This window comes from Glycine soja, chromosome 2, assembly GCF_004193775.1.
Source record: "Glycine soja cultivar W05 chromosome 2, ASM419377v2, whole genome shotgun sequence".
NCBI lineage: Eukaryota > Viridiplantae > Streptophyta > Magnoliopsida > Fabales > Fabaceae > Glycine > Glycine soja.
Window position 1 is genome coordinate 4189029 of NC_041003.1, and position 26112 is coordinate 4215140.

Here is a 26112-nt window from a genome sequence, read left to right on the forward strand (position 1 = left end):
ACAAATTAGAATTCCAACATCTCAATCATCAACTTGAATCATAAGTGAGTTAAGGGCGTTACACAACAACACTCAAGTCCCTTTCCACATGAGAAAGGTGTTTGAGTCATGTTTTACTCTATCTTACGCCATTATTTTTTTGCTAAAGCAGCTATTTAGTTGAACTTTAAAGTCTCCTTTTGCAAACTCTTGCTGCTAAACACCATCATGTATGTGCGTTGGCGATTACAGATTGGTATCAAACTACCTTCCAAGAAGACATAACACATTCATCTCGTGTTAATGTTAAACTGAACAACGTATCTATTCATCATCCATTACTGGAAATAAATTTGTGTACATTCAATGTATGTTTTTCTTTTTAACGTATATCAAGGAAAAAGAAAGATAAAACTATTAGATCATAACTGTCATCACCAAAGATGATAAAAGCTTACACTATTTATAAATTAATATTACTAAGAATAGTGAAATTCAAAAACAAATCACAAGATGAAGCTTTCCACCTTTAAATTACTTTATGTCTGTCCTCTTCTTGTTCTGTTTTATTCTAATCCATTTGTTGTAATAGCCATATCACAAACTGAAATTGTGAAGTGTTCATTTTCTGCTATTATCGCGTTTGGTGATTCAATCTTGGATACTGGGAACAACAATTATATCGAAACATTTCTGAAGGCAAATTTCAAGCCATACGGGAAGGATTTCATTGGAGCAAAATCCACAGGAAGGTTTTGCAATGGCAAGATCCCTTCAGACTTATTTGGTACTTCTATGTATTCTGTGCTAACTAATGCTTGTTATTAGCACTTTTTGATTCAATATAATTTATTACTAGAATTTAGAAAACTATTACAATTCATTATGCTTAAGGATTCACATATAATTTCAGCTGAAAAACTTGGTGTAAAGGAGGCCTTGCCACCCTACCTGGATTCAAATTTGAAGATTGAAGACCTCTTAACCGGGGTGTCCTTTGCATCTGCTGGTTCAGGATATGATCCTGTTACAGTTAAACTAACTGTAATCGTCTCTCTTCCATCACACTCTATTTTTCTGGATCTAAAATTACAAGAGAAAATAGTTTTTGCATTTACAGTGTAATGGGTTTTTACAATGTCATTTAATAAGAAATCTACATGTATAGTAAATTTACTGACTTATACAATCACTATCTTAAAAAGTCATATCAACCGTGATTTTTTATTGGTTGAGTGTAAAAAGTTCTTTACCTCGTAGGTGAATAAAAATTAAATTCAAATTATAGTTCAATTTTTAATTTTGATTTTCGTTTTTATATATCAGAGGGCATTGTCAGTAGAAGATCAACTGAATATGTTCAAAGAGTACATAGGAAAACTGAAGGCAGCAGTAGGGGAAGAAAAGACAACTCTCACTCTAACAAAAAGCTTGTTTCTTGTCAGCATGGGAAGCAATGATATTTCAGTAACATATTTTCTGACATCATTCCGGAAGAATGATTATGATATCCAAGAGTACACAAGTATGTTGGTCAATATGTCTTCCAAATTTCTACAGGTATGCTTCTGATGTGATGAGAACATGGCAAAGTTGTGAACATTACTTAGAATTCAAGAAAGCAACATATATCAAAGCCATGCAATCTTGAACAATATTTTTTGTTCTACTAATGCATTCTATTTCTATCATTATGTCATATTTCATTGGTGGCAAGTTGTGTCTTGGTGACCAATTGGTCATGTGTTCGAATCTGGAAATAGTCTCTTTGCATATACAAGGGTAAGGCTGCATATAATGATCCTCCCTGATACCTTTGCACCGTGAGGGCCCAGGAGCCTTCGAACACTGGATAAGTTAGTTTTTTTTATGTCATTATCCATTTAAGCATTCAATTCTTCCTTTTGATATCACAATGTTCTTTTAAATGAAAATTAAATTGGTTAACCTTATATTACCTGCTTGTTATCAAATAATCATCTTAATTGTTATTCCATTGGTTAAGATGTTAGCATTAACATAAATTTTATTAGATGATTGAAATTTTGATGGAAATGTCATGAATCTAATGGAAGGAACTTTATCAACTGGGAGCAAGAAGGATTGGAATAATTGGTTTATCACCAATAGGATGTGTGCCAATGCAAAGAACAGTAAGAGGAGGCAGCGAAAGGAAGTGTGTAGAATCAGTAAACCAAGCATCCATGATCTATAACTCCAAGTTTTCTTCTTCAATTATGGATCTCAATACAAGATTTCCAGATGCTAGGCTTGTCTACCTTGAAAACTATAGTAAATTGAGTGGACTCATTCAACAGTACAATCAGTCTGGTAAATTTCTCCATTTATGGTTAGCATTTGTACTCTTTTACTTGTTTTAGCATAGATAAATTTCTCCATATAGTAGGTTCTAATATTTTTATTACAATAAGAATATTTCTCTAAAGGTGGAAACAAACTACCAAACAAATTTCAACATGAATTATGATTCACAAACTGACACATTCCTTGTGGAATAGGATTTGAAGTGGCAGATGATGCATGCTGTGGCATTGGAAATTTGGAATTTGGCTTTATCTGTAATTTTCTCTCCTTAAAAGTCTGTAATGATGCCTCTAAATATGTGTTTTGGGATGGTTATCACCCGACGGAGAGAACTTACAATATACTTGTTTCAGAGGCCATTACAAAGCACATTGATAAGTTTGTTTCAAATACTTTCCTTTCTAACTGAACAATGTACCCTCCAGTGAACTTACTGTCGAGAAAGGAATGTAAGTAATAGTATATTGGACCAGTCTATGGTAATAGATTTGGTTTGTTATGCTTAGTAATGTACTCAGAATAGACCCAACAATGCTACATGCAACATTATCAGGTTTCAATTAATAAATGTGGCAACTGGCAAATCTTTAGGTAAAGGATATTTAGAAGCCATAAGAATAAAAATAATATCAAATTAGATAAAATAATGTTGAAAAGGAAAATAATATTAAAAGTTAGATCATTGATTTTGTGACACCCTCTACCCCGACATACATATAAATAAATAAAACATATAAAAATACAGATAAACAAATTTATGTGGGTAAAAGGTTCACATTCACTTCACTATTACCAAATAAAACATATTGAAAGCATATTCAACTCAGAACAAAGCCACCAAAGTTTACAAAGGAAATTTTATTAAATCAGTGAGGTAAAACAAAATAAAATAACATCATGCAATTAAAATAAAAACTCATCCCCAATGTCATATCCTATCAGAGTATTGTGTCATAGCATCCTCTAGCACGAGATTCTTTAAAGTCATTCACCTAGTCATCTACTCCCACAAACACAAGGTTCAAGATCATCACAAAATCCAAACACAAATAGCACACAGAGAGTGAGTTATTACATTTATAAAAAAACAAATAAACAAAGATGTAATCAAAATAAATTATGGAAGTATTTATAACATAGCTCAACTTAATACAATCTATGTTACTTCACCACTTTATCATTTAAAATTCATTTTTCAATTACTAATCACATTACACATGAATCACACACTTGGGTCAAGACGTAATAACACTCATCAATTTCATAATAGACAATTAGCAAGCATGTATGCAATGTGGTACCATGTCAGTGAAAAACCACCTTGTGGCGCTTAGGAGTACATAACAAGACACACCATACAATGGGTATGTCAAGTTACTCTCACTAAGTAAAATCATAAGATAACCAGTCATGGTCACTCTATTTTAAGAGAATGTCCCAACCATATGAGATGAACATAGGCTTAAAGGAGCACTCAAACCAAGTGTCTTTACCCCCAAGGCCTAGACTCCAAAAAATCCGTTAGGGCCTCACCTTCCTAAATTAGGTCCAACTCCTAAAACAATTTTTTCTCGCATTCACTACTCATGAATTATACAATACCCATGACCTCACACTCATGTTTCAAACACGTTTAACACATTGCGCTACAATTTAACACTCTAGGTTCCTAACTAGGAATCCTATATTTTCTCTTTAACACTGCACAAAAACAATTTTCTCAAGGTAAACACCAGTAGGGTTATTGTATAATTCATAACTCACAACACAAGTATTGTCACATCAAGTGTTAACCACAGACTTATTCACAACCAAATTTCATGTCCATAATTTTAACATATCACAACGTCACAATCTATCATCACATGTTTACGCGTATCTCACAAATCAACGCATGTTCAACTTTGCACTTATACTCAATCCCGATAACAATGTTATAATCTCAATATAACAATTTATTATGCCAATCTAGCAAATCTTGTCCAAAGTACAAACAATTTATACAAAAATACTTCTCACAACATGAGGAATAAAACCCCTCAAACAATTTCACACAATTATATCAAAATCAATGAATCAAAATCCTAGGTTAAAAACACGAAAACACTAAGAGCACTCAATTTTATCAACCAATTCACATCAGGGCATCAATTGGTCCATCAAACACAACAATATTGTATTTATAATCATGAAGGAAAAATTATAATTAAAAAACATCCCAAAATAAATCTCAATTTGATCCCCTAAGGATCCCTATATATGTTCATTCTAACCCCAATTGCGATAATTGCGATACACTCATTCCTTACCTCTAAGCGGGCTCATGTGTGTAGTCTGGAAGTGATAGTGGCGTCTGTAGTAGTTTTCAAAGATTCCTCAAGTTTTTCCTCAATTTGCTCTGTTAGGGTTCCTAACCGTTAGAGAGAAGGGAAAAAGATTGTAGTCTCTATTTTATTGTCAACATGTGAGACTGATTTCTCTCTGCAAAAACATTATTTTGCAAATCCCAACGGTGAGAATGTGAAAAAATTGGTTCCAAAGGTGGTGTACAAATTTCGCGATGATCCAACGGTTGAAGAGTCCAGGAATGTAGTTATACTGGGACATGTTTTGGGTATTTGCGGAAAAAAAGAAAGCTCAATGCAAGGAATACTTCTTTCACCACATACGTTATCTAAAAAACCTAGATTAATGAATCCTGGATTAGTATTTTAATGAGACATGTTTGAGTGTATGCGGAAAAAGAGAGGGTTTTGGGAAAGGAAGAAGGGAAAACAAATTTAAGAGGAAGAAAGAGCGCAAAGACTCGTAAAGAGTGATCTATTACGTCTCTATTTATAGGTATGATATTCTGGGCTTATTATTTATTATATTTATTTATTTATTTTATAAAAATGAACCTTATTTTATTTATTATCAAATGAATAAATAAAATATTTTTTTTATTTTCCTTCAAACCATTATTTTAATTAATAAAGTTATTTTTCCTTATTTACTTAATTATAGAAACCTCATCATTTTTTAAAACTCTATTTATTTTTAAATAAAAATCATTTTTAATTTATTTTACAAAAAATGAGGTGTTACAAATCTATCACCATGTTCTTACAAATTTGCAAACATAATCCTCGGCAAATAGGGCGGAACCAATAGACGGGAAATGCTTGTAGATCCAACACTAAATATATTTTACAAACATATTCATTAAAATCAGCGACAACATATAATAACCAACACCAATGAAAAATGTTTTATTAACATTTGAACTAACTTGTAATAGAGTGATATATCCTGCAAGCTGTCTCGTCGTGCTCTTTGATGCCTCATTTAAATTATCATACATATGCACAAGTGCAGTAGCGCCCCAAGCATAAGTCCTACTCTGCCTCAAGTCACGCAGTGCATCCAAGAATACCATGTGCACGTGTGTGACACTCTTGTTAGCAAAAAGTGTGAATCTAAGTAGATGCAACAAATACGCTCGCGCTGCTACAATCCAGTGACATGCCTCGATTTTCGTTTGATACACGTCTCGCAACTATGATAGTCGAACATAAGAGTCATGACATTGAATCGTTTTAGCTCTCGCCTTTGCAACACTGACCTCGAGTAATTCCACCAACATATTGACAGCGTTTTCTACATGAAGTTGCTCGAAGCTATGGAACGCCCCTACGATATGCAAATGTAGCAACGACGCCACATCATCCAAGGTGATAGTTACCTCTCCGACGGGCAAAAGAAAACTACTAGTTTCCTTATGGCATCATTCTACAAAAGTAGACATTAGTCCTCGATCGCTCGTATCTAGGGAACATGCGATCAAATGACTTAGTCCGATGGCAGCCACAAGGCCTTCAATCTTTGGAGCAGGCCTCCCGAACTTAGTCATCTTCCTTCCATAAGAAGATAGTTTCAGCTTAAGACGTTCCTGCAAACAATAATATCGATCATGTAACAAAAAAATATTAAGTTGTAAACTACGTGTTTTATGTTTTTTAAGATTTACATACCTCTCCATTCCAGACACCTAGAGCAATGTGATTTTATGAATCTCTCAAAACTAATGTGTCATGGGGTCCACCTGAAAAATCCTCAACATCAGTAACAACTTCTTCAGCAGGTGGTTGTTGCTCTTCGTTTAAATCCTCCGCGGCCGTAGGGGGATCCTTTACAACACGCGCTTGTTGTCATTGTCTACGGGCAAATGTGATAGGCCTTCGCCGCTGAAGGCATCATTATCATCGTCACTCGCCTCTCTCTTCCCTAGGGCTTTTCCAATTGCTCAGCCTAAAGCTCGTTCGAGACTTTTAGTTCTAACCATTATCTGCACAATATTTTTATAAACTAACAAATTTAAAATCTTTTAAATTTTCATTTAAATAATTTTTTAAAACAAACAGTTTTAATATATTTTAAATTTTGGTTTCAACAATTCTTTTCAACTAACTAACAATTTTAAAATATTTTAAATTTTGGTTTCAATCATTTCTTAGAACTAACAAATTTATTATCACTTTTAAATATTTGTTTCAATATTTTTTAAAACTAACAAAATTAAATTAATTTAAATATTTGTTTAAATATTTTTAAAACTAAAAAAATAAATTATTTTAAATTTGTTTCAATACGTTTTATAACTAAAAAATTTAATATATTTTAAAATTTGGTTACAATCATTTTTTAAAACTAACAAATTTATTATCACTTTCAAATATTTGTTTCAATATTTTTTAAAACTAAAAAAAATTAAATTATTTTAAATATTTGTTTCAGTAGTTTTTAAAACTAAAAAAATTAAATTATTTTAAATTTTTGTTTCAATATTTTTTATAACTAACAAATTTAATATATTTTAAAATTTGGTTTCAATCATTTTTTAAAAATAACAATCTTAATATATTTTAAATTTTGATTTCAATCATTTTTAAAACTAACAATCTTATCATATTTTAAATTTTGCTTTCATCAATATTTTAAATTTAAAATCAATTTTCGTTTCAATCAATTTTTTCAAACTAATTAACAATTTTAAAATTTTTTAAGTTTTGTTTTCAATAATTTTTTATAGCTAACAAATTTATTGTACAACTAAAATTTTTGCTTCAATATTTTTCATAACAAATTTAAATTATTTAAAGTTTTGGTTTCAATATTTTTTGTAACTAAAAAATTTAAATTATTTTTAATTATGACTTCAATATTTTGCATAAGTAACAAAGTTAGTATCTTTTAAATATTTGTTTCAATTTTTTTAAAAGTTAAATAAATATAATATTACAATATTTAAAATTAATTTTTTGGCCAATCTAATCTAATCTTAGTCTTAGGAATCTAATCTAATCTAATATTAGTCTTAACAATCTAATCTAATCTTTGTAATAACTAAAATATATTTTTTTTGTTTTTATAAATATGATCAATATTTAACAAATAAATAAAAAAAATCTATAAAATTACACTACAAAACAATTTAAAAAACAATTCGCAATTATATATTTAGAATTAAAAAAATTCTAAAAAAAATTTCAAAAAAGAAATCCATACGGATTGCTAATCTATATGGTTCATACAGATTGACAATCCGTATGAACCATACGGATCAGTAATCCATATGGGTTATACGGAGTATGGGATTTTTCACAAACAACAATCCAGTCATTCAACATGCAATCATTCAAACAACAATCATTAAAAAAAAATAAACAATGCTAATAGGAAGAACGCAAATGCATCATTGAACACAAATGAAGACAATACTTACCTCGAAGGAGAACGCAAATGAAGAACCAACGAAGGAGTAGGACCCACGAACGAAGAAGAAGCAGCAACAACGGACAAAGAAGAAGCAGGAACACTGGAAGAAGAAGCACGAATGCAAAGAACAAGAAGCACGAAGGTGGAGAAGAAGAAGCGGGAAGCCGAAGAGGAAGAAGAAGCGAAAAACGATGCAACGAAAGAGTGACTCGTACGGACGAGTCACTATTTTTTATAAACAAAAGGTGAAGGACATTTTAACTCTTTTTTTTGAGAAAAATGTAAATTATATTAAACCCAAAATGATACAACAATAAACGGGGCATACCCCGCAGCTAGAGAAAATCAAAAGTCTCCCTAATACAAGAAGGCCTATATCAAGATGCTAAAACAAATGCAACAGGTGCGCTTGTCTATACATAAGAAACTTAATCTGGCTAATAACCTCTATTACAGAAAATTGATAATCTTCAAAAATCAGCTTGACATTTTAACTTTTTTACCTGGATTGCTAGGTGTCCTAGAAAAAACACTGGTTGCCCAAAGCAACCCCCTAAGAAATTGGGCAATGAGCCCAATCACTACCACATGACTTTCAGATAACCCTTTGAGTGTTGCTAGGTGCATCCAGCATTATTGCTGGTGCACCCAGCATTCTAATAAAATGACAAAATTACCCTTGCTTAATTTTCCTCTTCCGGATCAAGTTGATCCGAAAGTCTCTTCCGGATCAACTTGATCCATAAGAGACTTCCGGATCAACTTGATTCGTAACTTCCGGATCAACTTAATCCGAAAATCTCTTACGGATCAAGTTGATCCGGAAGAGGAAAAATAAAATTTTTGTTAATTATACAAGATATTTAAAGATATTTATTTCATTAATTATAATATAATTAAATATTTTTATGTATTTTACTAATTATAATATATTTATAAATATTGATTTATCATAAATAATTAATGCTAATCAATCATAATCATAATTCATGCTAATCAATCATAATTCCCTAAAAGAGGATATAAATAATTTTAGAGTTAGCAATTTTCAGAATCAATCAATCATGCTAATCAATCAATCATGCTAATCAATCAATCATAATCATAATTCATGCTAATCAATCAATTATGCTAATCAATCATAATTCCCTAAAAGAGGATATAAATAATTTCAGAGTTAGCAATTTCAAAAACTACATTATGATTGCTAACTCTGAAATTATTTATATCCTCTTTTAGAGAATTATGATTGATTAGCATGAATTATGATTATGATTGATTAGCATTAATTATTTATAATAAATCAATATTTATAAATATATTATAATTAATAAAATAAATATCTTTAAATATCTTGTATAATTAACAAAATTTTTATTTTTCCTCTTCCGGATCAAGTTGATCCGGAAGTCTCTTCCGAATCAACTTGATCTGTAAGAGACTTCCGGATTAAGTTGATCCGGTTGATCCGTAAGAGACTTCCGAATCAACTTGATCCAGAAGAGGAAAATCAAGTAAGGGCAATTTCGTCATTTTTTTAGAATGCTGGATGCACCAGCAATAATGCTGGGTGCACCTAGCAACACTCTAACCCTTTACAGCCAAACATTGGATCTAACAGGTGACGAAATGGCAAAGATGGCAAAATGGAAGGTCACCTTTTAATAGATCTATGATATCATAGGTCAAAATGGAAGGTCGCTTTGCCTGTTTATTTCTTAAAAAAGGAGAATAACATGTATCTTGTTAGGGTAAATCTGTTGAGACGTAATTGGATTTTCAATATCTGAGTGTCCTTTCCCTGTCATGCTACCTATTTTAACTCCTAAAATGAGCCTTTACTTCGAAAATTATTGTTGAGAAAGGTAACTATTTTAACTTGAAACACATTGAGAGTAGAGAGAAATTAAGAGGAAGAAAAACATTTGAGATTGCAGTGACATACTTCTTATTTGCAAAAAAGCATCTAAGGAGATATGTACCAACATTTATGAGGGAGAAACACTATTATCCTAGTGCACACAAGGCAGGAGTGCTAAAGGAAGAGAAAATCAGGAATTCAACCAAAATGTGACACCGATGACAAAATGGACGATATGGAAGAAGTTATGCTAATTGGGTACTTTATAGTTCATATTATAATTTCAGCTTTTATATCATAAACAAATAGGTAAATAAATTAGGTAATACATACAAAAAGTTGTTTCTTGTACAAAGTGTAGTCACATTCACACCGAATTTGGCCTTCTGTATTGTTGGAGAAACAAGGGGTAACAAGCTTCAGTAATTTGCTGTAAAAATGAGTTAATTCAGGAAAACTGGATTACGTTTCTGGAATTTGTATGTTAAGCCGTGTTTCTTGATGTTAATATTTGGTAAAATTCTATACATTTCTAGTCGGTCTAAGACAACCCTTTGCTAGCCTTCATCACAGATAAAAAGTTAGGATGTCCCTCTCGTGAGTGAAAGAATGGTGGACTCCATCAGTTTGAAGTCAATTGGCTTTGTTAAATAGGCATCCATGCCCACCTCTAGGCACTTGGCTTCATCACATGACATTGCATGAGCTGTAAGAGCAACAATTGGAATGTGCAAGCCAGTTCCCTCTTCTGATTTCCGGATTGCTTTTGTTGCCTCATAGCCATCCATCTTTGGCATCTGTTTTATTTTACAAAAACAAAAGGAATTGGAACATCAAAGCTAAAATACATTATGATATTGACTTCTTGTAGAAAAGAACTATTTAACACATTGAGGGTTCTATTCTTTGTTCACGAGAATTGGTAGAATGGGGAGGCACCTCCAACACTACTGGATAGGGCACCAATGGCATGTGAGGCCCGCCTAGATGATTACTGTATAGGCCGAAATTGCAAACAATTTTATCTAGTCATTACTACTCAACTAGCCCTAGGCGCCAGGGGGTTTCTATTCTTTAGCACTGTTTTGGGTGAATTGCATTTTATTATGGTTTTGACTTTTGATCCCAAGTCTATAATTTAAATTGAAGCATTACTAATATTAATATACTTTTTCTCCTAGTTCATACCTGACAATCCATTAGGATCAAATCATATGGAGGGCAACTGAGAATCTCAGTTTGAGATGATCTTGTGTTTCTTTCCTTAAGGAGAGTCTCCCTTCTACAATCTTCAACACCAGACATGCCATTCAGAGCATCCACAGCCTGTCGTCCATCACCTACAGCTACAACAATGGCTCCCATTTTTTCGAGCATTATGGTTGCAACCCTTTGAATTACTGGTGTATCTTCTGCAAGCAATATCCTCAAACCTTCAAGAGATTTCTTTCCACTCACTGCTCTACTTGAGCTACTGGCCTTACGTGTTTCACCATATTCAGAATCTCCATCTCGAGCTCCTGTTGCAAAGGATGCTTGTTTAGTGGAGGATGATTTTGGTGAGGCGTTAGCAGTGACATCGTTAGAGTTAAGGCTGCTCTGACATAACTCTTCCTTCCTATGATTATCATCTTCCATGCATTCATTTGTTAATCCAACTAAGTTATTTATCTGGTGTTGTGATGATGGATCGGATCTCACTACCTTCTCTCTTTGTTTATCTCCTCTGGCACTAACAGGATTAGAACCACCCGTTTCGGATATGTCAGAACCATCTGAGCTTGCAACATCACATTGAGTATAATCAATCTCAAGACTCTCATGCAAATTGCCCTCTTTCACTGTAGCTCTTAGAGTAGTCATATTTTTCTTTTGTAGCTCTTCATTTCTGTCCTTTATGATGGATTCCAAAATATGAATCATTTTTGTTTTGTAAAGGGGTTTATTCACTGTCAGTGTATGTCCTTTCCTGCAAAGGTCCATCTTCATGGTATTGGAGGAGTCATGGTTTAGTATCCACACGAATTTTGCTCTCCCAAAGTATTTGTGAAGGAAATTGAGCTGTTCCTTCCATATATCTGTGCTTAAGTCTAGTAGTCCAATGTCAACAGCAATGACAAAAACTGGGTTCCTCAATTCCTGTATGCTCAGTAGTCTTGACTTTAAATTGTCATGCACTGAATAATTTGCATCAAAGCCATTATTATGAGCTGAACTTCTTGCATGAAAGAGTACCCTAAGAATTTGTGTTAGTCCATTCCATTCGGCTGCTTCCATAGTGACCACCCCGTTTTTCTGTAACCACTTAGATGTAGCTGATCGACCCATGTTGCCGTGTAGTGCAAGAAGCACCTGCATTGAAACATCTTATTTCAAGGCCTGCTTATTATTTTTGCAGTTACTCAGTGCCAAGGTAATTCTACTCACCACCAAGCCCTTGTTAGCAAAATCTACTTGACAATGTTGTTCTGTGGCATCCACAGGTGCACTGAGACGCAAGCATAATCTCATCAGTGTTCCTGAGCCCTCCTTTTTGACAACCTTGATTTCTCCACCCATCTTATTAACCTGCCACCACAGAGTAGTAAAGCGACAAAATGAAAATACATACAACTCCGAAGATTCATGTCATTTTAGAAGATAAAGGATAGATGTCAGTAAATTTATAGACTATGAGATGAAATCATGAAACCTCTACAGATCATGGTTTTCTTGTAGATGTTAAGTCTACAACATGCAACTGATGTAATCTTCAACTATTTACATGATGTAATTACATGTTTGTGCTGGCATTGACTTTTATCAATAACTTGCATTACGAATGGTAATTGTTCTTGACTTGAGTGAAAATTTACATATTAAGGGTCTTACTCACCAAGGTTCGGACGATGCAAAGACCAAGACCAGTGCCTCCATGCCTGAAAGGAGTAAAGGTTTCAGAACTCCTTGAACTTCAGCACATAACATTCAAAAGGTTTTTTAAATTATTGCTGGATATAGGTTCAAATTAATTTGAAATTTTAATGACAATCTCGTTGACTCAGACAATAAGGTCATGCTAACATGCTAATACTCTAGCAGATTTATATAGTCTTTGTTAAAAATTTAAGTCACTTACAGTCTAGTAGTTGATGGATCAGCTTGCTCAAAGCTTTCAAACACAGATTCCCATTTACTTGGGTCAATACCTATGAAGGGGATGCATAAACATGTCAAAAACATGGGAAACACATCAATAGCCTGAAATTTGATTTTCCTTTTGCCACAAAAGGGATGGTTTTTCAATGCAGTTTTTCTATTTAAGTTTTTGGTTCATACCACAGCCTGTGTCATCAACTTCAAACCAAAGTATCATTTTGTTATCTCTATTAGAAGTTCTTTTTGCATGATTTTCATGTTGCTTTGCTCTGGTCTTCTGCGAGCACCGTAATTTCTTTTGTTCTAGAGGAAAATTTGTATTGTCACTGCAAGAATTTGGGTTTTCACACCATCCTCTCAGAACAATATGACCAGCTGTAAACCATTTGAAAGAGTTAAAATTAGTCTTCGAAGTTTCAGTGCTTCATTGATCCATAGTAATTGAACCATTTGTTAAATCTTTGAAATTTTTAAGAGGTTGCTAATGACTGTTGATATAAGTTTCCTTGAGAACGATAGATCAGACTAGTTTTTCCCTTTGAACTAGCAAACATTAATCAATTTATTTGAATAAAATGACATCAAATTTTTTAAACTAATTCTAACAAGCATGGCTCAATGTTTGGTTAAAAATGAAATTAAATAGATTTCATCGTAACCCTCCCCTCAAAAAGTACATAATACATGCCTGAACAGAACAGAGAAGCCTTTTATCATCTTCTAAGCTAAACTGTTATTATTTGAGACAATTACAATGGTGAATATCAAAGTCATATTTAGTAAACCAATGATGAATTTCTGTAAGAATTTTATGCTGAAGCATGTAAAGTTCACATAATATTAATAATAACACTTTCTCTTGAACCATAGTAGTTTTCTTTTCCACCACCACTACTGTATTCAAAACCTTACAAAAAAAAGGGTTGACTTACATAGAGTAAACTTAATTGAGTTGTTGATCAAATTTGCAAAAATTTGAACTACCCTAGCAGAATCACCCCGAACTAGCTTTGGCATATCATCTGCAACAAATAAACTAGATACATCAGAAACTTGTGATGATTATGACCTCATTTTGACTGAAGTTAAACTCTCTTATGCAGACAAAATGTTATTCATACCAGACAGGTCTAAAACAGTCTCTACATTGTGGTTAATGCACTGCACAGAAAACATATCTACAAGCCCTTCAAGTTCCCGCCCCAAGTCAAATTCTGCATCTTCTAGGACCAGTTTTCCAGATTCCACCTATATTCTATAAAATATTAGAAATATTTTTTGGAATGAAGGCAGTTTTGTCGCAATGGTAAAAGAATTTTTGCATTGGAATTTAAATCTTCTTGGACAAAAAGGCTTAGCTTATAGCTCACCTTGCTCAGATCTAAGATGTTATTAAGTAGACGAAGCAGGGCAGTTGAGCATTTTCTTATTTGAGTAACTGTTGCACATTGCTCATTTGTGAGACGGTCATCAGATATAAGAATGTCAAGTAACCCGATTACTGCTGCCATTGGTGTCCTCAATTCATGACTGTAAAGCACCCAAAAAAAACTATTTAAGCACATTTGTGAACACACAAAGGAAGGATCTTCTTATACATGTGAATCAAATGACACGGATTGGTAATCCTGCAGGGCTTAGGTATGTTACTCATTCTCCTTAAGTGAACATGTATTGGAGTTTAGAGTAGCTTGTGTACAGGGTTATTTATATTATCTTGTTTATTGAGACCAAGGAACATAGTTTCTAACAACAATAAGGTTTGTCAATACATAAAGTAGCTGTCTCTTTCTCCTTCAAACCCCTGATCAACTGAGACATATTTTTCCATATTCTCTAAATTAAATAATTTAAACCATAAATTGGATAAAGCACATGATATATACATGTTTGATAAAAACAAGATGAACACCTAAGACTGGAGATATTCATCCTCTCTTATATATGATTTCAGCTTAATTAGTGTTCTCTAAATTCACACTGATCTTGAAAAACTAACCTCATATTTGCAAGAAATTGACTTTTATAGTTGCTTGATGCCTCTGCCTTCCTTCTTGCTTCCAGGTGACTGATCAGTTCTGCTCTAAGTTTCATTTCCTTTGATACTCCATTAGTCAGTATCAAAATGCAAACACATCCAATGACAATAATACACAATGATGCAGATATCAGAATAACCAATGTTTTGAAGGCTCTTTCATCTGCCTGCCCCATAATATGCTTTCTAGGTATGATGATTACACCCACCTGCACAAAGTTTAAGCTAGTAACTTGTAAACAATCAAAAGGTGTAAATTATAATAGGAAAGTTGGTAGTAAAAACAGAAAAGAAAAAAAAATAGCAGCAGAAATATTTCATAGAATTTATGTTGAGCAGAAATTGTACTACTTGATCATCTATAGATCATTCGAAGATTTTAAAACATAAGATCAAATGTAAGGAACAGGTGAAGTGTCTTTAAATGTACCAGAGGAAGTCTCTTTAAGTTCAGGAAGAATGAGTCAATGTAATATTGTTGGCGGCCTAGCCTGACATTCTCTACATGAAGCTCATGACTTTGAGGGAAATTATTCCCATAGGTTTTCTGCAGCCACTGAGCTCCCTCTCTTATTACTTCATTTTCACACTCAACAGCCATCTTAAGCTTAGGAGGCTTGGTAGAATTTGATAGTAGAGGAGCATTTGTGGAAGTTGCAAGTAAGTAACCCTCTTGGGAGGTCAAATACATGTGACCACTATGCTTCTCAACTAGCTCTTTCATGAGCTGCCCCACACTGTAAAGTGCAGTTGTGACACCCACAACTGCCTCAATGCTTTTATTAGAAGAATCCCAAACTGGCAATGCTGCAGAAAGCAACGGCGAATCTGTAAACTTGCTAACAGAAACGTGCCACGAAGCTACACCGTCAGGTACTTGGGAGAGGCCGGCTATATTGATCGAGTCTTCTGGTGCAATTGGCCTTACTTTTCCAATCTTCTCACCACTGATTGGATCAAGTGGTTCGCGATACCAAATTGCAGGCTTGTGACCATGAATGTCTTTATCGTTCCAAGCTTCACGCGACGAACGTGAATTGATCTCATTGTAGCCACTGGCAGCCATGGAGTAATTTGCAAGATCAGAATAAATGTAAAAGGTATTATTATCCTTCAGGTCTCTATGGAATGCTTGGACAAATCCATTCTTGTATTTGACAGTTATTGAATTGAGAGCCTTTTTACCAGCAAACAGCGCCCACGTTACAGCCCTCATCGCCTCATACATCTGGTAAGAGTTGGAATCAAACATAAGAATATAATTAGCAAGAGTATAAACAATGAAAAAAATTAACAGTCAACTCAACCTCAACTTGGTCTGCTTGAGTGGCAAAGTTGGTGTGTTTTCTGATCACATACTGAGACAGCTTAACCTGAGCAGTTGTAATTTCAGCAGTAGAATTCAAAATGTTCCACATCCTCAAGATGGGGCGTTGCAGAAGTTCGTAACGCAGATCATAAGCCAAGCTATTAAGAGACTTTGTTGTATAAATCTTTGTGAAATGCCATGTCAGAAAAGTGAGAAGACCAATCAAGATTGCTAGCATGGCCTGCATAAAGCAAGATAAGATAATAGCTTAGTCCTACAAATTGTGGCTATAATCATATTTACACAAAGGGTCTAATCTTTCAATTACAACTAGCCCTTTTTTAGCATTTTAAATAATCTACCTATGCATATCAACCATACTGCAGCTGCAGATATCAAAATTAGAGACCAATATTCTAACCATATAGAGAAATATTAACTAACCATGATTGCTAGACGAACCACAAAGACACTGTAGTAAGATGAGAGACATTGAGTGCTAGCATACTGAAATTCTTCCTTTTCCACATCCCTGTGGAAAATTCTTCTGCCACTTGGCATGGTGCTTTTCTTCGAACAAGTGAAAAAACTATATAATCTATCAAAAACGTGTATGCACTTGATACCCATTATTGGCTACCTTGAACCTGGAGAGACCATACAGAACTTTCAGAAGAACTTTGGTCTTTGTCTTCTGTCACATATAACTCACTGTTGTGTTACTTGAAGCAGCCATGAGCATATAAAGTAGCAATTAAACTTTGTTTGTGTGCTTGAGAGGGGAATAGCTTTTCACGAATTTTGATTGGATAATAACACTTCCCCTATTAAAATCACGAACCTATCTAGGCTAAGATTGCGTACATCTACTACCCTTCCTAGACTCTACTTAGGTGGAAGTCATGTCACCCTTTTAACACTTGTTTGCGAGATTGTAAAGGAGATACAAAATTTTAATATATTTGTGTGGCTGGCAGAGAAAAGCTTTTCAAATATATTTTTTCCACCATAGTTTCCTCCCACGGACAAGCAAGAAATTAATTTCTAATAATAAATTAAAATTTATTTTTTTTATGTATTATCAATACAAGGAATTTTATATTATTAACCTTCATAAATTATGTCATGTAAGACTTTTAAAATAATTATTATAAAACTTAACAAAACAAACTTATGGTTTTGATTAATTGTGTAAATGATTTAATTACTCAAACTTTACGTTTACATCATTTTTATGGTTTAGTTCATATACTTAAAACTAAATATTTTAGTCTCTGCACGTCTTTTTAATATCCTTTTACTTTCTATTATTAAGTTTGTGGCAGTTTAGCAAATTTAGAAAAAATGTAGTGGGTATACATTGTTATTTTCTATTTTAGTTTTACTTAATAAAGTTAAGATACACCTAACATTAGGATCAACATAGAATTAAAATTTAAAAGTGTATTTATAGAGAGTATAACATCTAATTTCTTGACATAGGGACAAAACATAAAATAAGAACCAAATAAATAATTAAACCTATTATTTTCTCTAAAATCAAGCATTATCAATAATATTTTTGCTTCCACAAACATAGATCTCGAAATGAAACCAAAACTACATGCTTAAGCTTAACCCATATGAAATCTTTGCACTGAAAATATAATGCAAACAAGTAGCCTTAAAGTTTTTTCAATCATGCTAATTGTACTTCATGTCATTTCCTGGTCGTAGTGTGTGCAAAAGTGTAAGAGTGATGTGGTGGTGTTTTGTTCCTTATGCCTTTCTTATCCATAGTTTATGCCACAATTGCCACTTCCATTGTGCCCCAATTAATGTGAACCATAAATATTGCTATTACTACAAACAAAGGGAAGAACCCAAGGCCAAGGAACTTAACTCGTGTGGTGTTTGGGTTTGGATACTATGAATCGGGTGCAGTGGTGCCCACACTAGTCTCTTTTGTCTTCGATCATGAAGCTTCCGCCAGGAAGTAATGTAAGAGAACGAATCCCAATTATCATTGCTTTTCTATGTTCAATGCTTATTATTCTTATGGTCCACTTTTACTGTTATTGAACAAAAGCTCGGAATACATTTATACGACTATTTTTTAAACGACAATATAATAGAATTAATACTGGAAAAGGGTCAATTAATTTAATTTGTCTCATATTCTGTAAAAAAAATTCTACACCAAGCTTAGTTTGGTCTACATAAAAAGAGGATGAGAGTTATATTATTTATCAAATATTTACCATCGAACCACACTATTTCAAATCATTAATACAATATAAAGAAAATACGAATTGATATAAAAAAAAAAAGCAAATATTTTATTATGGTTTATTTGATTCAGTTTTTATTATAAAAATCGAACTGAACTGCATATTATACTCAAATTTTTTAATATCCCTATATAAAATCTCATTGTTCTAACTTATGTCACGACTAAGTTTTGATAATGATGCAGTAAAAAAAAGTTATGTTACAATCATTAAATTTTTAAATTGATAGTTCATAACTAATTAACTATAAATGATTTGTAATGTATTTTTCATAAGAGGTGTATGTAATGTAGTTATTAGATTTTACTTTGAGTTAATTTATTTTGTTATTCATCAAATTAAAAATAATTTTTAAAATTATATAAAAATATTTAATTTTTTTTAATAAACCATCAAATCTAGCTAAAATGAACAGCAAAAGATTAGTTTAATTGCATTTAATATTACATTAAAATTAAATCAAATTGACCTGCATATTAATTTTAGGTTTGATATAAACAACTTTTCTATTCGAAAATCAAACTAAATAGCCACGTAAACACCCTTTATGACGTACAGCTAAGATTTGACTTTAATTTCTTCCTTTAGTTGTATTGTATAAGTTTAACAATTGAAAAAAAAAGTAATTGGTAGAAATTAAAGATAAGTGAGGAAGTTGACAACAATTTACACATTTAACTCAATTAATTTAAACAAATGAAAAGAATTTAGCTGGACTTATAAATTCATGCGTTTCTTATAGGGGAAAAAGAGAAAAAATGGGAACGTGTGTAATTTTATGCATGGCATAATATATGGTTGACGACAGTATAAGGTTTGAGGGATACTATTGTAATTTGACAATTGTTTACAGTATTTTATTTTTAATGAAACCAGATAAAGAAGTAGAAATTCTTTGATTGTTCAGTAGACGACACGTAAAGAGTTAAACAGGTTAAATTCATTGGGTCAACCCATTTACTTAATAAAATTAGGTCGATTGCAAAAACAGTGACTAGTTTTCTTTGGTCTACAAGCAGTGACTTGTTTAAAATTTTGATGAAGTCATTTTCAGTCTCACTCGTTTAGCTGGTTGGTTGGTTCGTTAACATGCATTTGGATGTGTCCGCGTGAGTGTTTTTACAAATACATGCTGTTGGGTGGACAAATCAAACACAAAATCAGAAGAACAACTACAATTCTACTAGCATAATGTCTTGGCTATTCAAAGCATAAAGAAGACTAAAAATAAAATAAAAGCAAAAAGGCAAAACCACATGATAGCCAAAATACAAAAAGTTTGCATTTTATTGGGACTATATCTTCTGCAAAATAAGTTAGAAAAAAGTATTGGGTTTATTGTCAATATGGCTCCCAATAATCGTGTATGTAAAAGTACTTATTATTTTCTGTATTTTCAAATCAAATTGACATACATTTGTTGCTCATAAAGTTAAATATCCAATAGTTGGAGAAGAAAGTGATGACTTAAGCACAAGAGGATAAACTCAAAAGATTAGTCCATTAAGTTGAAGAATCTCATAACTCATGGCTAACAAAGTTTTGTTGCATATCCACAAACTCATAAAGAAAATATTCTTTCGTAAATCAATGAGTTTTTGCATGTTTTTACCTGTTATTATTTTCATAAATCAAAGAGTTTTGCATGTTGATGGATGAAATTTTGATAAGTAAATAATCACTTTAACCTAAAAGTGATAAATAAATTAATTCTCAGAATGTCGAATAAGTTCATAAACTACTCAACTACTTATTATTATTTTAATTCATAAATATATGTTAATATTATCATTTTAATCACATTTTTTTTAATTTTAGACTAAAATGATTGTTAATTTACACATTCATGGACTTTTTTTTATTTTTTATTTACTTTCCTTTAATTTAGGGACTAATGTGACAAGACTTTACAAATTCGATCATTTACACAATTTTGATTCCAAAAGAAAAGATTATCACTAACATGGCCCCTGAACCTCTCAACAAGCTAAATTTACAAACTAACGAACACTGAATAACCTTTAAATTATGTTTCTTAGTAAAGTGGTCCTTTGTAATTATATATATATATATATATATATATATATATATATATATATATATATATATGAGATCGTTTGATTTTCACTCATACTGCAATAGTCAGTGGGTTATGCTCGAACTGATGGCAACAGTCCTTGACCGAATGAAGATATGGTGTGTCCCTTGATGTTCCACAACCTAAAACGTACTCTTGGAAAATCATTGTGGCACGGGAAGAAAAAGTTTTCAAATTGGTTACTATATGAGAAAAAAAAAAAGTTAATATATAGGTGGTTGAAGACGCAACAGGAAATAAAATTAGATGTGGATCACCCGGAGCCATTTTGAACTAATATTTTAATTTAAGTCTATACGAAAAGAAAAAAAATTATGTATTGAAAATGTTTTTCAGAATCATTTAATCACAGGATCAGTCTGTTAATTCTTAAAATAATTATTTTAAGATAATTCAACTATTAATTAATAATTAAATAACAGTATAAATTAGAATGTCAGTGTATAAACATTAACTCATACGAAAAATAAAATAAAAATTTCTGGAAAAACTTGCGCATATGGAATTGAAATGGCCGTTGAGAACGAATATTAAATTCAATTCCAATTGAAGTTATTTCCGATTTATAATTGGTGTTTGGTGCATAAAGAATTAGAGTGTAGAATTATAATTCTATATTAAATTCCATTTAATCAGGATAATCATGAGGAAGTTTAATGCTTGGTTTGTGTGAAAAAAATATAATCTATACAGTTGTAAAAATAATGGTGATAACAATAAGATAAGGTGGAATTATGTATACTTGTAAAAATAATTAAGACTAAAATATAATTTTGTTTCTTTAATTTTTTTCAATAAGTAATTTTTGTTTATCATTATTTGTCTTTATCACATCCAAAATATTACATTGACTAGTTTTTGCTTGGTTCCTTCTCAAACCACATAATACTATGAGAAATGTCTCTTTTGATATCACTTGTAACATGCATTGCAACTTTTAGGATTATTGATTATCTCCACATACTTTGAGAAGTGTGTTCTCTCTTTACCTATATACTTTCTGAAAAACTTTTTAAGAGGTTACTCATCATCTCTTAATTATTCAAAGTCAAGCACACTTAACTTTGAAGTTTTTAAGCCATGAAATACCAAAAACTATATACATCTTATTAGTATAGGTAATATTAATTAATTCCTTTAAGTCATTTTTAATTATACATTCTCATACCTGCAAAGTCAAAGTCTCTGAATCTTTCTCATTTTAATGTGTATACAATTCATTCATGTGTCTCTCCCATTGAAAGTTGTTCATTGTCTGTGTCTCATCTCATTTTGCATCGATGATCTCTTCCCGCCTTCATCAAAGCCTAGGATGTCTCATCTCATTTTGCACATATGTCTAATTCTTAAACTACCAAGTTTCACTAACTTCTCAAAGTTATAAGTATTTTTCTCACGATCACTTCTGACTCTTACAAATCAAGTTCTACCTCAAGCTTCATATTATCCCGTATTCTTTGTCTTACCAAGCAACGGTTGACTCTACACAAATAAAAAAAATTGTTGTTGTATTTGCACAAAGACTAACTCTTAAGCATCTTATAGACAAATATATAATTTCAGCACTTAGTCTATTCTCTTAAGGTGTTCAAGGTGTTTTGAGAGTTTTTTTAAACTTTACAAGAATTTACAAATAGCATTTTACATAAAGAATTGAAATAAATGTGCGTAAGGTTCATAACCTATCTCTTCAAAGCTTCTGATATATATATAGATCTTCATCTTCAAGTGTTCGTTATCTCACAATGGATGAATTTCTTTACTTAAGCATTCGTCTGATGCTTTATGATCATTAGAGCATTTAATGCATGCCCTTTTTCATGTAATACAACCATTCTAATTAGCTTTCGTGTAGAACACTTCAATAGAAAATCACTTCCTTTTGCGTCAGAACAAGTCTACATAATAGAGCATGTCTTTTGATGCTTGTTTAGAAATTTCATAACTTGAGCTTCATTTATTTTACAAAGAATTCAACAGATCCTTGAAGAATGTCTCTACAATAGATCTCAGACACAAAATATTTAATGAAGTCTTAAATGTTATTTCTTAAATACTATATTAGAATATAACTTTAGCTAACTATCATATGATACTTTAGTCACAAACTCACAAACAATATTGAATAAGACAATTTTTAATATTTGTATTTATTTGCATCGATCTAATCAAAATAATTAAGAGTCTCGATTTATTTTAAGACATAAATATCTTTTTACTTAACAGTCATTTTCAAGATGGGTTTTTCATTTTCATGCATGTCTATGTGCAAATTAGGTTGTTGCAAATGTTTCTAGTCTTTTAGTTGAAGCAACAAAAGTGTTATACGAAATGCCGCACAGAAACTTAGTTACTTGGAATGTTTTTTTACTAGTTTAATTAAATGGGGTGAGCTAGAACTTGCTTGTTCTGTGTTTAAACAGATGCCTGCTTAGAGTATTGTGTCATGGACTCTTATTATTGTGGATACACATTCTAGGTTCTTTTGTTAGCTTAAAGATAGACAGTAGGTTGTTTGACCAATTTGACTCATAAAAAATAAACCCCTAATTTCTTGCCTAGAATCGATAATGTTAGGTTGACGATGTTGGGCTTGCCAAGTTGAACTCTAAACCTCTTAGGTTTGAATTGAGGTTGGAATGTTGATGATTGTTGATCGGTGGAGAGTGTTCATAGTTGACAATGAAGAGAAGATAAGGAAGTTGGAGGAGGAGGGCTGGTGGAGAGTGCTCAGTGTTTTTTTGTGGAGGAATGTGGCTTGGCTGTGGAGCAATTACGTCTTTGTCGGAGACACTGACAATGACTTTACGATTAATTTTTGTTATTTTTTAACTAATTACTTCATTCCTAATCATATTTTTTTTATTTACAAGACTTAAATTTATGATTTTGTTTAAGAAATTTGAGTTTAATTCTACTAAGACTAATGACATGTTGGTAAATGAATTTGAATATTATATATAATTAATTCATTAGTGAGATGGGATGACTCATATAACGCCTTTAGTGCAAACGATAACCCCAAAATAAAGTAGAACAAAAGTTTTGAAACGGTCGTGTGAAAAATGTCAAGCAAAAAAGAGCAAACATACCTATTATATTTTTTGTGTTAATGGGTGGTAGCTGGTAACCAAAACATGATGTAACTATTATCACAAATATAAAACCACGTGAAGATGACTATAACAAGAAAAATTAGCTGATACAATGTGGGGCTAACGCCGTAGCGCAGAGTTAACACAAACCAGAAATTAAGTCCTCTAGAACACATCTTTGTGCTCCAACTCACTAATCCATACAAACCCCTTTTGTGGTTTTCCACTGTTCCCCCGTACAGAAACTTAGAATATAATATGAATTGAAGCACTAAGATGAGGGTTAAGGTCTTTTTAATGGTTTATCGTGGGAAAAACATTGAACTACTGCTTGATGACAACCTCCATACTATTCCATTTCCATTGCATACCTAAAAGAGAACATATCAAGAACCAAATCAGCAAGATCAAACTCAAATTTTATTGTCATTATACTACAAGTAGTGCACTTTTTAAATTTTTTCCATGCTCAAAAACTCTACAACTTGCTATTCTTTGTTCCCTCAAATAGTACCCTGATCGTGATAATGTGGTTCTCAACTTAGGTCCTTCTTCTGTATTTTACATAAGAGACAAAACAAGTTTTGGCCAATTATTAGAATACTTGGAAGTTAGGACAATGACATGTACATATGAAGGCATTTTCCCAAGTTGACTGTGTAGACCACTTAAATTCCATAGCTGCAATTTGTGTTCAGGTTATAGACTTTAATTTACTATTGATTCACAAACATATAGGGAGTGTAAGGCAGCAAGCAATTGTAGATATGCAAAATCTTTTGGTCACTAAGGGAGTGGACAATGGACAAATTAAAGGTGTCATATTCATATCCAATGTTGAAGTTCTATTCTTTGAATGCAGATACCAATTGTTTGGGCCACGAAGGAATTACATTCCTGAAGTTCAGTGAGAGGTGGAAATTTTTAGGCGTGAGGTTTTCAGGAATCGCTTTAAGGGAATTGATTTTTTTTTATTTGCAGTAAAAATGAATAAACTCTTTTACTTTTAGACAATTTTAATGAAAAAAAAGGAGAGTATCTTAATTAGCAGAAATTTCTAGAACATCCAACTACGAGTAAACTACTAAGTTGTGAATATTGAATAATGATCGAAGAGAAGTAAGTACAATCCTGGAATCTATATCCGATGCTACAAAAATTACAAGCAATTCGTTTTCTGCTAATTAAGTGGATGGTGTTTCTTTTTCAATTAATTTATTGTGGATGGTTCATCATATATATTTCTATATATATTAATTTCTTCTAATTTGAGACGATCTAGGCAAAGCTTTTAAGTATGTCATGTATCTAGTTCTGTGGTCTCCCTAAGTTTTTAACCATGAGTTGTTACGTTACGTTGATCTCCCAATATTCGGAATTGGAGGTTGGTTTCCACTATCGCAGTGCATCTTCCCAGGCATCATCGCGAGGTTGGTTTGCATTCCAACTAGGAGGGTACAATAACCATAGGGTTTTTATTAAAAGAGCTAACTTGTCCTCTAGTTAAAATAATCACATTCAAGTAAACATTTATTTGTAATCTGATTAAGTTTGATCATTAGCCACCACCGTAACGCATAGATTAATTGACACTAATTGTTTTAACTTATTTAGGATGATGAGTTCGAGTTTCTAGTTGTGTAATTACATTAAAAATAACTCAATTTTTTTATCCGTAAAAATGACTCAATTTGAATTAAAAGAAATGTGCTAGAAAATAAATTACAAAAATTTCTCTGCATCTGCACGTGAAGGAAACCATCATCGTCAGATAAATTGATACTCCAACAATGGCCACGTCTGGTCCCTTGCAAAAAAAAAAAAAAACTATTAATTAAGCGTCGTCATCAACTAAAAATGCCAAAGGCGATAGAGCACTCAAGTATCCTGTTTATCCTAATAGTAATTTATGCTTGAGAAGGTGATAGTTGAACAAAAAGGGTGTGCTTCTTGACGCAACCAGCAAGTAATGAAAGTGAATAATACAAAAATTGAAGCAGCACATTTCTAAATTAATTATCTCAAGTTTAAGTTTTTTGAAATATAACTGCACATTTCTAACTTAATTAGATCCCTTAAAGTTCGAATTTACTAATTGAAGATGCAATTACAAATTACACAAAATACTTCCTGCTTTTTTAAATCTTTACAATAACCTCCTTTTAAGAGAGTTTGTTGTAATGTTTTTCAAATAATATAATTAAGGAATGTTAGTGTTTTTTTGTTTTTTTACACATTCGGC

At 32.2% G+C, this 26112-nt stretch overlaps 2 protein-coding genes across 2 annotated transcripts; one reads left to right on the forward strand and one right to left on the reverse strand.

Annotated features, from left to right (window-relative positions):
• The first annotated feature begins 475 nt into the window (after positions 1 to 475).
• On the forward strand, positions 476 to 2868 carry LOC114370508 (GDSL esterase/lipase EXL3-like). The gene is made up of 5 exons (XM_028327872.1): positions 476 to 766; positions 893 to 1023; positions 1306 to 1539; positions 2055 to 2310; positions 2499 to 2868. Exons 1-5 carry the CDS (start codon positions 493 to 495, stop codon positions 2711 to 2713), a joined length of 1110 nt encoding a protein of 369 aa, XP_028183673.1. The 5' UTR covers positions 476 to 492; the 3' UTR covers positions 2714 to 2868.
• Positions 2869 to 10173: 7305 nt separating this feature from the next.
• LOC114381406 (histidine kinase 1-like) lies at positions 10174 to 17298 on the reverse strand. The gene is made up of 13 exons (XM_028340658.1): positions 16852 to 17298; positions 16406 to 16648; positions 15529 to 16326; positions 15060 to 15307; positions 14431 to 14590; positions 14182 to 14308; positions 13993 to 14082; positions 13241 to 13435; positions 13041 to 13110; positions 12798 to 12840; positions 12350 to 12490; positions 11111 to 12274; positions 10174 to 10719 (listed from the first exon to the last, which is right to left on the reverse strand). The coding sequence occupies exons 1-13, from the start codon at positions 17035 to 17037 to the stop codon at positions 10504 to 10506; spliced, it is 3681 nt and encodes a 1226-aa protein (XP_028196459.1). The 5' UTR covers positions 17038 to 17298; the 3' UTR covers positions 10174 to 10503.
• Between the last annotated feature and the right edge of the window lie 8814 nt (positions 17299 to 26112).